Source organism: Rhamphochromis sp. 'chilingali' (genome assembly GCF_963969265.1).
Source record: "Rhamphochromis sp. 'chilingali' genome assembly, chromosome: 13".
Classification (NCBI taxonomy): Eukaryota; Metazoa; Chordata; class Actinopteri; order Cichliformes; family Cichlidae; genus Rhamphochromis; species Rhamphochromis sp. 'chilingali'.
The window spans coordinates 25,972,527-25,984,590 of record NC_137940.1 but is presented as its reverse complement, the minus strand read 5'-3'; the positions used below and the strand labels follow the sequence as shown (position 1 = coordinate 25,984,590).

General features: G+C 40.4%; 1 protein-coding gene across 2 annotated transcripts; it reads right to left on the bottom strand.

The window, feature by feature from the left end:
- Positions 1-3,221: 3,221 nt before the first annotated feature.
- plp1a (proteolipid protein 1a) lies at positions 3,222-11,479 on the bottom strand. 2 transcript variants are annotated; one of them, XM_080900667.1, is made up of 7 exons: positions 11,106-11,479; positions 8,955-9,141; positions 8,665-8,821; positions 8,155-8,323; positions 5,772-5,845; positions 5,594-5,659; positions 3,222-3,751 (listed from the first exon to the last, which is right to left on the bottom strand). In XM_080900667.1, exons 1-7 carry the CDS (start codon positions 11,107-11,109, stop codon positions 3,584-3,586), a joined length of 825 nt encoding a protein of 274 aa, XP_080756793.1. In that variant the 5' UTR covers positions 11,110-11,479; the 3' UTR covers positions 3,222-3,583. The 2 variants fall into 2 exon arrangements, with proteins under 2 accessions (XP_080756793.1, XP_080756792.1); XM_080900666.1 differs by having other exon boundaries at positions 3,709-5,276; positions 11,106-11,382.
- Positions 11,480-12,064: the final 585 nt, after the last annotated feature.

The following is a 12,064-nucleotide window of genomic DNA, read 5'->3' as shown; positions in this document are numbered from 1 at the left end:
CCAGATACAAACATCCACCTCCTTGAATTGCATTTGGAGATGATTGTCTTTGCTCTTCTCAGCTGTAGTGACATGTGAGCTGCTCTCTACCTGCTGCAGATGTTTGTTAGTGGTCTTGTGGTTAGTGGTCACGTGGTTAGTGGTCACATCTACAGAGCAGAAAAAACAAACCTACAAAAATGGAGTCCAAGACTGTGGATTCTGAGTCCATGAGATGAGAAATTCTGGTCAGCCTGCTGAAAGGCAGAAAATAGGACTGGAAGGGCTGGGGCTAGCTGGTTAACGCCAACTAATATTTCAAAATAAGAGCAAGGGGACTGTCAACTAGTAAATTGGTCAAGAATGGCTTAAGTAAAAAATAGATGGGAAAAAAAAATCTAAAATGACTTGCAAAATCTGCCCTGACAGCTGTTAATATAGCTGACATCCTGCCCAAATAAGTTCTGTGTTTGGGGTAAATAAAGTAACTAGAGTAAATAAACAGAAGAAGCATTGTTGGTGAAGTTTTTCTGATTAGAAATGCTCTCACCCCTAAACCACCCCGAGGGAAGAGGCCTATGCCAGACTTTGTCCAGGCTTCATCTCGTTGACTGTGACCGCTCCGTTTTTTTCTGTGTGTGTGTGCACAAAGACCTACATAACTGAGATGGACAGAGGCAGCCAGTGTAACATGGTTACTATATATTTCAATAGTCTGACATGTTAAAAAAACAAACAACAAAAAAACAGCCAGCACTTTTTAATATGTCCAGCTTCTCTATGGATCTTTCACTGCAGAGGAAATGGAGACTAATGATAGTCTATAGGAAGCTTTTTGTTATAAGAGAGGCTCAGGTGGAAATGCAGCTTAACACACAGTAGCTCTAGTCACTGCTCCATTTTCTGTTCATGAAAAAGTCTCATTTTATGAGATGTGTCGGCAGTTGTTGGAGAGCTAATGTATTTTCCTGACACTGACTGTGTCTGTGAATGACAGTGTTCCCAGTACAGGCAAATATTGAGCTTCAGAAGTCCCCACATCAGTGAGATAACAGCATTGAAAGTACGGGTTATTTAAATGATTGCTGCACTCAAAAGGAAGATGACCTTGTTTGTCTTCAGTAGCAAGGGAATTGTAAGCTTTAATTTTGCTGTTTCAAATTTGAGCAACGGTGCGAACAATTGTGGTACCCTTATTCTGTTAATTATATTTTTCTTCCACTGCATTGTAGCTGGATGTGTCAGGGAATCAGACATTATTGTTTTTACTTCTTGTAATTTATGTACATGTTTACTAAGGCCGGGGGGGGGGGGTTGGTCCAGAATCAGAAGTAGTACTACTGGTGATAGTGTTTATTTTTTGTGTGAAGCACATTCCCATCCTTCAAAGTGTTATATTTCTTTTTGTAGTTTTACATTTTTATCTAACAAAATTGGGCTTCAATGTTTGATCAGGTACAGATTAAAGTTCTGATGAGTAGAGAGGTTTATAAATATTAATGGCACCTTTGTAATCCTGTGCCTGCCTTGTGAATTGTTCAGTAGGCCTTAAGATTCCCGTATTGTAGCTTTGCCTATTCTGATGGGCTCCTGTACTTCACCAATATACAACATACACTTTTTGCTGTCAGTTCAATTATTATACGTCTCAGCTGAATGTGGTAGTTTGACCACATGGATTGAGTCCTTCCATATCCATTAAACAGTATTTAGTGAAATGTACAACCTCATATTCTGATACTTAGTGATATTTACTTGTTTTCAGCTGGGTTGTTTTGGTACTTTCTACAGATACTGTTGACTTTTCTTCCCCATTGTTTTACTGTTGTCTGCCTGAGGGATTTGCTTTTAAAAAAAACTTGTTTTAAAACAATAATATAGCTTAAATTCATTTTGAAGAATGTAATTTAACATTTAAATGTATTGTTATTATTTTGATCTTGAAACTGCATCTTCTCAAGCAACAAATTCAGTTGCACGAATCGGATAAAATATTTCTTTTTATGGGATGCATAAAGTTCTCATTATGGCCCCTGTGTTCTCGTAACGGTTTCTGTAACGTTGGCGGTCTTGTGTCGTCCGTCAGAGTGGGCTCACAGTGTTTGCCTTCCGAGTCAAAATTGAATCATATTTCTGTGAGCGTGCAGACTAATGCGAACATTACAAGAGGTTCACTTTCAAAGTGCACCAAATCTAATCAGGTACTGTCATATTCTCCTATTATGTGCTTTTTTGGAAATGTAGGCTTACAACAGCTCATGCAATTGATTGTGTGTTTGAGTACTGGTATTTTTGTTTTGTTTTTAACTGTGAAGTGAGTAGGGCTTTTAATATCAGGCTGGTAGTCTACATTAATTCAAAGCAAAAATGAGGGCTTTCTGCTTATTATCAGTGTTAATGTTTCTGTAATGAGACAAAAGGCTGATGTCTTATAATACGATTCCAGTTTAATCCTGTTTCAACAATGTAGCTCATCTCAGCGTTTACCTGAAGTCTGACATGCCTGAGAATCCAATATTTATAACCTTCAGTATCACGATACCATCTCCTGTGTCACTGCAGTCCTGCCTAATGTCAGTATTTTTTTTTTAATGTTGCTGTAATATTGAATGTAAAAGCTGATTTTTAATTTTTTGTGGGCTTGTCCTTGTGTAAATTGTATTCATTTTATAATGATGTACAAAACAACACCTAACATCCGTTCCCCCTTCAGTGCTCAGCCAAGGAGTACGAGTTAAGCTGTGTGAAACTTAAGTGTGTTCATCTTGATTCTGTGTTACTGTAATGAAAAACTTCCCTTCTTATTGCACTGCTGAGTAGAAGCCTGTCACGAATGTGCTCCAGTACTTGGCTACAAATAAATCATGCAAACTACCAAATAAAGACCCTATTTTTCTTTTGGTACATGTTGCTTGAAAATCCTTGAGTGTGTTATTAAAGTTTTAAAAACAATACCTAAACCTGTTTTTAATCTCTTAACAGGTCACTAAAATGCATCTCTGTACTACTGGTTCCCTTTTAGCAGTAGCTACTTCACTTTTTAAAGCAGATATCTGTAACGTTTAAAGGTTAAAATGAAGCATCTGGATTTTGGAGCAACATCCCAAATGAAAAACAGCTTCAGATTTAACCCCAAACTGTGCCGTATTTAAATTGCATCAAATCCTTGAGTGTCACTGAATGACTATGTGTGGGAACCTGATGGTGAATGGTGTTCCTCTCCATTATAAACAAAAATCAAACCATGTGCTACATTTTTATTTTCCCTTCATTAGAAGGATCCGCTGCATACTGTCAAATTAGATTGAGGCAGGAAAGGAAATCTTCACATTTGCCTTCAAAAGTACATTTTAAGGAAAAAGTACATAATCTATAGAAATTATTCACATGCAGCACATTGTGTTGAAATAAGGATAAATACGAAGTTGTAATGCTTGGTTAAGAAAAAAACCCCCTGCTTTTGTATCATGCCCCAACTGTTGAAATATGCCTCTACAATATTATTAAAGTGGAACAATCTACAAAACAGTGTCATTTGTTGACACGCTCTGGTGTTACAGTTATTGCAGAAAGCTTGTTACCAAAACTACTACAAAATGTCCTTTCACAAGGTGTCAGACAGGTTGTTCTCAGAGTACGGAGAGCGCAGTATCCCTCCTCTGTCCCTCTGCAGTCTCCTATACAGGTCGTAACCTCTCTCCTCATTTTTTGCCCTGTGTCGTAGCATCTTCAGGTAGACTTGGTACACAGCCAAGTGAAGGGAACAGTGCACCTGTGGACACACGAGGAGAGAATACAAAACACCTTACAAAATACCTTGGCCTCCTAATGTGGCAAAAAGCCAAGGATGAACCATCAGCTTCACATTCTGATAATACACCAGACACTGAGGTTTCATAAAGTCTACAAACAAATGTTTTCAGAGGCCATGTGTACAAACAGTTCAAAGCATTCTTCTTCTTTTTAAATTAAATATTACTGACATATGAAAATGAAACTGCTGCAACATGACACATCCAATATTAGAAGCTATGCTAAGCTTCCACTAAGTCTACTTTTTAGGATTCAAAAGGTTTTGTTAGGAATATCCAGATGTTTAAAAAAAAAAAAGCTACATTAAGTGAAAAACAAGTGTTATACAATAACTACAACAAAATCCCTAAAGAATTAGACACAAAACAAACCTGTCCTTTTTCTATTTAAGTACCTCAGCCATTCATTACCAGCAGGGGGTATCACACCTCAACAAAGTGGTTTTGGGCTTATATTATGAGGTTACTTCAAGTATTAGCACCTAGTGCTTCTGCCATCTCAACATTATGAGAAACAATTTCAGACCTCACTAGATCTAAACAAAAACAAATTGTCCCTTTGTCAATAAGAAACTATTCAAAATAAAATTCCCCTTTGTCCCTTTACCATGAATCCATTTTACATGGTGTTGGTGTTGGGGGTGGGGTCCATGCAGCAGCATGTGGATGAGTTGTATGTGTGTGTTGTTGCTGTCCCAGAAGAGCTACATTGTGGCTCTGGAGAGGTCTGACCCTCTCTTTGTCCAGAGGACCCTGTCCCTTGACATGCAATATAACCCCTGGCAGAGAGTAATGGTGCAGGTGGCCCCAGAACTGGCTTCTTATTGGTTAGCTTTTAAGAAAGACATGACTCCATTGTTGGAGCTTTTCTCCGGCCCGTGAGAAAAGTCCGGGAGGTCAGCATAAGACCGCAAGTGCATGCTTGTCTGCTACCATGGCAGCCAGATGTGATGGTTGGTAGCCATAGTAACCTCTAATCCCCAATTCTTATTAACAGCTGCAAACTACCTGCACATCTTCTAATTTAGTGGTCATTTAATACATATGGTAATTTGTTAAAGTTGTGTTATTTGTGAGTACAGCGGGAGGCAGAAATTCATTTCAAACATTGAACTTGGCAAGTAACAAGAGCAATAATTCACAAATATTTTGGCACAGATTGAAAAACATCAGAAAAAATGAAAGTACGATTTCAAAGCAGAAATTACACCCACAAAAAAAACATAAAACCATTAAAAAAAAAAAAACTTCCTTATAATAAGAAAAGTAAAAATATAACAAGTTTAGAAAAAAATTTATCCAGGAGCAGACGTAGTAGTGTGCACATCACATAAAAAAGAAGAGTTGCCATCGATTTAAACGCCCATGTTCGTGGTGAAGCCAGAAAAGACAGGAAGCTGGGTCCTAACACCGTGCACCTATGCCCTTTCTCCCCAGATACCGCAGAACGGCAAAGTTATAGGTGGTTGACATAGTATAGGTCAGCTATGAAAAGACAAAGAGAAACAAGAGGAATCAGAAAATAAAACGAACATAACAGCTTCTGTAATGAAGCATGTGAGTATAATGGCTGCACAATTTGCTTGCATGGCTGGAACACCAGACATTACAGCATTATTATGATGTTTGCATCAGCTGACAAAGAGGAACAGAGAGCAACAGTACAGAGGTCATCAGTCATGGATGCCTGAGATGCCTTGTCGCCTACACTCTGAGCGTCACTAAGTCACATGAGCCATAACACCAGTGTTATATTACCACACTGCAGCCAGACTGGCCTCAACCTCAGCATAATCACTCACCAGAGCCAGGAGCGTGATGCCAGCGCCGGCAAAGGCAGCGATGTAGAGGTCGTAGGTCATGCGGTACTAGTAGGGGGAGATTATTGTTAGTGAATACAACATGTTGTATTTGTGTTATGTCAGTCAAATTGTACAACATGACAGCAGACCTCGAGTTGTTTCATATTATCGTACTCACTTCTCTTGTCTTGCAGACACTGGACAGGGTCATACCACAAGCTTTCCCTGGTACTGCATTCCATGGCAAGAGTCCTGTTGAAAAAAATAAACTTATGTACTCAAATATAACACTCAATTGCACATAAAAAGATAGAATTATTATATTTTGTTCTTGCTGCCTGTAAAATTACATTAAAGGTCCACAACAAATCAATTAATTTGTTCATTCTAAATCTTTTTTGACTTTCACGGTCTGCGGCGCTCAAATCAAACCACAGAGCCAGGCATGTTAAAATTTATTAAACTTCCACCAAACAGAAGAGTTTGTGTGTGTGTATGTTGGGGACTATTTTCAGCTGCAGATTAATACGCACATTTGATGTGTTAGCGAGTGTTTAACCCTCAGGACAGTGTAATGAAAGAACAAATCACTCAGTGCAACAGTGTGCCTCATTGTGTGGCAAATGTGTTTTAGCCACACTCTGGGGCTCCAGGGATGGCAGCGTTGTGCTGTGGGTCTGCTGACACTTTTAGTCTGGACTGATATCTTGACAGCCATTAGGTGGATTGCTATGAAATTCTGTACAAAACATAGCCCACGGAGCATGAATGAAAGCTGACGTTCTGGGGGATTTTAGGAAAAATGTCTTTAAGTGGCATGCGAGCTGCCACGAAACTCTGTAGCTTACAGAGATTGATGTTCCCCTCTGGATTTCGTCTGACTTTTCCCTCCAGTGTCTTTGCCTTGCTGAGATTTTAATTTGATCAGCACTATGATATATGACAGAACTGCTGCAAAACTAATGAGATCCCAATGACCTCAGGAGCACTTTTTGCATTTACTGCTAATCATTCACAAATGTTACCAAACTAAATAAAAGGTGCCATAGAGAGCGCAATCAAGGCAGCAGACAAGTCTCAACCAGCTCTGGATGGCATGAAAATGCCTCCTAGTACATAAACTTTATAAGAGCTAGGCCTTCAGGGAGACTCAAGTACAAGATGTGAGGCGTCAGGAAGAAGAACAGGAAAAACTACGAATCTAACACGAAATGCCAGTGTGCAGTAAAAGCTGTCGCCACTGAGTCACACATCCAAATGAATGTATCTACAAGTTAGGCAATGTATTTTGACACCATGCAACTTGTACTAAAGTTGAGTGTGGATAATTCAGAAAGGCATGAGCAGGGTTCATGAACCCTTCTAGAGCTGCATTGGGCTCGTCGGGCTATTTTAAGTGGCTCCAGTGAAAAATGGAAATGAGCAATAGTAATTTTTTTTTCAAATCATAGCTTTAGGCAATTCTTGATTATAAAAAAAAAAAATATCTCCAATTATAAACACAGAATTTAAGGTCAAGTTTTAATAATTTGGTACCTAAAATGTACATCACAGTGTTTGACTATCACATGGCACCTTATCCTCTCAAATTTGCTGAAGTCGGACTGCAGTGGCTTGTATGGCTGTATACATAAATAAGTAGTTCTGAGTCCATATAGTTTTATGCATTCAAATCCAAATAAAGTAAATCCACAGAGGAAAAAGAGAATTTAGAGCTTTCACCACTAATGCTGCTGGCTTACTGGTAAGCCTGATCTCAGCAAGGACTTTAACCGGAATTAAACTCAAACTGCCCCCCCCCCTTTTTTTTTTTTTTTACTATGATGCAAAATGTTTTATCATCAAAGTAGACCGATTTTAATTTGATTCATTTACAAAAACACTGACTGATGAATGAAATGCACGTATTCTCCAACTAGTACAGGTGTAGACTTTTTCTTTGTTCCAGTTTCAAAAATGCAAAATGCCAACTAATCATTTCACATGTGTTAAAAGATCAAATAAGTTTTGTCACACCATATAAACTTTTGGGGGTCAAAAACTTCTCAAAAATGCCTCTTTTGGCAGTTGAGTTTTCCCACCACTGACCACGAGCAACAATATATTTGCAAGCACCTCAGCTAACTACATTAGCATGCTAATAGTGTCAACACAAGGTGTGTGGCCTACTGTTTATGAGGCCATTACTGTAGCAAAACTACACGCACAAATAGTTTTGCCACAGTAATAGCCTCATAACCGTTTCCCCTCCAGCTGCTTTGTCTCTGTATTAATTGTTATATTGTTTGCATTATGTCCTTAGGTTAAGCCTCAGACAGCTGTGGGAATGGCTGTTGACCTCGAGCGTGCTAAAGAGTTTTTGAACAGTGGAGGTTATAGCAGAAACCATAATCAGGATTTAATTTTCCCAATTCTTTGGCAAGAAATCATCACTGGAAATGGCCGTTTCAAGAGATTTGTTTACAGTAAGATAAATATGCCGTGTGTTAACAGGTTTGCCTTATGTGAATGGATTTTGCATGAGGAGGCCCAACACTGACTGCGATGGGAGTTCCTCTTACCGTACTGTCTCGCATCAACACAAAGCTGGTTGATACTTGCTGGGGTCTCAGTCAGAATATCAATAGTGTGGCAGGTAGCATCCATGTTGTAGAAGAAGTAGACTGGCAATGCCGAGAAGGCAAACACCAGCAGCCACAGCACAGCGAGCACATACGTCATCACTATAAACTGCACAAGGAGAGAGCAGGCCACAGATTAGGGTGCATTATCATATTAAATGGATGCACACAATCTCAGAGTGTTTTTATGAGGCGTGACTCACTTAATAGCCACGCTTGTTTTTCAGGTTAGTTCTACTTATCTCCCTTTTTGCCTCCTCTTCCAACTACTCAAGTCTTAGACCACTCAAACACTCACTGTATGCTTATCTTTGCATGTCCCTTAAGATTTTTTCTTCTTTAGGAGCTTTAAGATTTTTCAGCTCACCACCCACCAGGGAGTGATATATGTATTAAATCCTATCCAATCTGTCCAATCCTTTTTACTTTTCCCACTCAGGGCCCTCTCACCGAGGAGCTGAGGCAGCGGCCGCACATGGTGCTCCTGAACTCTCCAAAGGTTTGCCTTGCAGCGCTCGTAGTGTAGAAGCCCTCGGCCAAAAGCACAATGCAGTAGAGGAAGAAAAAGGAGGCCAAACCATAGATGACATACTGGAAATATTGAATGCTGAGAGTGGCAAAGGAAAAAGAAAATGTTAAGAGGTTAAAAGGGTTAAACCTTCAAAATACAGACGAAATCATGAGAAGTCTGAAGATCAGGTTTGATCACGCTTCGATGATGGAAATATAGGACGACTTACATGTAGGCTAGGGTTATGTAGTCCTGAAGGTTACGTGCAAAGTATGTCTCGATGAGCCTCTCTGTCTCTGTGAGTGCCTGGTGCCCACAACCACAGAAGAGGGCAATGCCAGAGAAGCAGAGAAGTGTGGCAACAAGGGAACAGTACGGCACCCCACCCAAACACCGCATACAGCACTCATAGCAACCTATTAGTCGACATGCAGCGCCATGGAAAACAAAGCATATTATGAACAGCGGAAAGACATAGTACACCATTAAAACGTACGAAATATTAAAGAATATACTGCATGGTTTTTTTCTCCCAAGGACAGGAAATATGTTTTCACTCTTTCAAGCTAATGAAAATTAAATTGTGCCGCAACTTTTAAAATGATCTGTTCAACTAAAATTACTGTCACTGAACTCCGATTTGTGCCATGCAGATAGTTTTGATTGCATTTGTTCTGGTTTTAAGACATCCCTTTATGAGATTGTTGCTTCCACCCCAGCACAGACAAGCTAAATAGTTTTTTGTGTTTGTTTGTGCTGCTTAAAACTGCAGAACAGTTTATTGATCGTTCTTTCAATCTAAACACGTGCAACTCAGAGTTAACTTTGTGTGATTCGTGCCCCAAATATCCAACAGCAGATCCTTTCTATACAAACTATTTCATGTTACCCTTGATAATTAAAAATATAGGGCTTCTGTCAATTTTCATAATTGGGAGTAGACAAAAAGGTTATCATCTGATTTCATAGCACGAACACAGCATTTGGCATAAAATACAGCTGAACTTGGTGGCGACAGAAAACCCCAGAGATAAGAATCATGAAATTTGACAACCCAAAAACCTACCTACATAATACTAGGGGTAAAAAATACAATAAGGAAAAACAAAGCCAGCCAAAGCAACCTTTTAAAGATAAAACGTCAGCATTGATCAAGCTGCAGCTGTAAACACACAAGTTCGCTTATTAAGTCTGTGCATTCCCCCCACTAGTCATGTGCTGTTTGAATGGATGCCAAGGGCCACGGGCATGGGGACGTGTCGACTCTGACCCCATCTCACACCCATTCACCAGCCAGGATGGAGAGTGTGAGAAAAGAGGGAGGACGCTGAGGAGAAGGCAAAGCGAAACAGAAAGAGTGGCTGCTTTTGTGACTGGAGAGACAACAGTCTTTGTGCCACACCATCATGGGGGTACAAGGGCCACCAATGTCAAGCAAACAAAGGCCAGAGGCACCTCTGTGCTTTGCGGGCACACACACAAGCATATTCACCAGACTTCCTACTAAGAAGACACAGGAACAAGAAAATGATAGTGGGGAGCTGCCAGTGCTGGAAGAGGATGGAAAAAGCAAACCTAGAAACAAACAATGGAACTGTGTAAATGTGTACATGCATCCACACAGACATGCACAATAGAAGCAGGCAGACTGTAGCTGGTACCATTGCAGTAAACACAGATGGCCGGAGGGGCAAATAGATGGCTCTTTAAGCAAACGCATAGCTTTGTTGGGTGTCTGTGCATGACCAGACATGCAAACTGATTGCATGCGATTCACATAGCGAGGGTTTGTGCACAGAACACAGAGTTTGACAAGAAATTGTGAATAACATAGCTACACAATAAATTATATACAGTACATATAGATAGATTTTTTTTTTTTTTTAGAGAATATACACACACATTGTATCAGCATAATCCATAAGTTTTAACACTAACCTCAGTCAGTCAATCAGGCCGGCCTTCAGATGCACCTTGTGCCAATTAGCCAATTACGAATCACTGCGGCCCTCTCTGGCTCTTTGATTGTGACCCAAATGAAAAGACAAGCCCTGCAGGAATAGTCTTGAAAATGCAAAAGCTGGGGCCAAATCGCCTCTATAAAAATTGAGAAGGATTGCGAGCGAAAGCAAATGCGACAAGGCTCGTCTGAAAAGTAGCCCTGCCATCTCAAGCATGAAATAAATCTCACAATATCAGCCGGTAAGAAGCCGACCTCTACACTGACAAAAAAAGAGAGCCCCCACTTTAATAACTTCTGATGCCCTCTCACTGCTCCCCTCCCTCCCAGAACAATCGCATACAATCAAGAAAAGAAGTGATAATAAGAACATACTACAAGCTAATAAAGGTAGACTCTAGTCTGTGTGAAGTTTCTTACCCATGTCTGGAAAGATGCGTTCAAGGACTTGTCGGCTACTGTCTCGCTGCCCGAACTGCAGCTGGTCCGCTGATGATATGCGCAACTTGTCTCCGGCCCCCGTATATCAATCTCAACTCGCTGTTTTGTTCCCCCCAACAATGGACAGACCCGCCGATGACTGCGAGTGCAACCTTAAAGAAACAATGTCGCTTTTCAATGAACTTCAAGGAGCAGAAATGATGAGGAGGCCGGGGGTCCTTAAACTTGCGGACATTTACTAAGTTCATTGTTGACGCTCATTTGCATACAGACGTGCTCACAGAGAAGAATAGATTTTTCTTCTTCTCGTGTGTGTGGGGACAAACAGTGGTTAGCTAAGACCTTTTTGTCTTAAAAGTCAAAATGCCAACATGTCCAGGCAAATGAGGAATGAGTCGTACATCATGTTGAGTCGAGCTTGTTGTTTCAGACGGTCTACGACAGGGGTGCCCAATCCCGGTCCTCGAGAGCTACCGTCCTGCAGCTTTTAGATGCATCCCTACTCCAACACAGCTGAATCAAATGGTTTGATCTCTTCAGCATGCCATCATGTTTGGCAAAGGCCTGATAACAAGCCATTCATTTGATTCAGGTGTGTGGGAACAAGGATGCATCTAAAAGCTGCAGGACGGTAGCTCTCGAGGACCGGGATTGGGCACCCCTGGTCTACGACCTCTGATTGAGATAACACTGGCTATCATGGTGTTGCCCTTTGAGCGTTCAGGTGATATTCTTACAGGAAATTGACAGATATCATCTGTTTGCAGTGAGATACACTTTACCGTGACTGAAGTGGCATCCCAGCAACCCAAATAAACGGTGTCACTGTTTTTTTTTAGTTTTTTTTTTTTTACCTCTTTTGGAATGTTCCAGCGAAAGGAAAACTATAAACATGTGCACACTTATGAGAAGTGTTTATTTTTTAGCGATCTTACCTA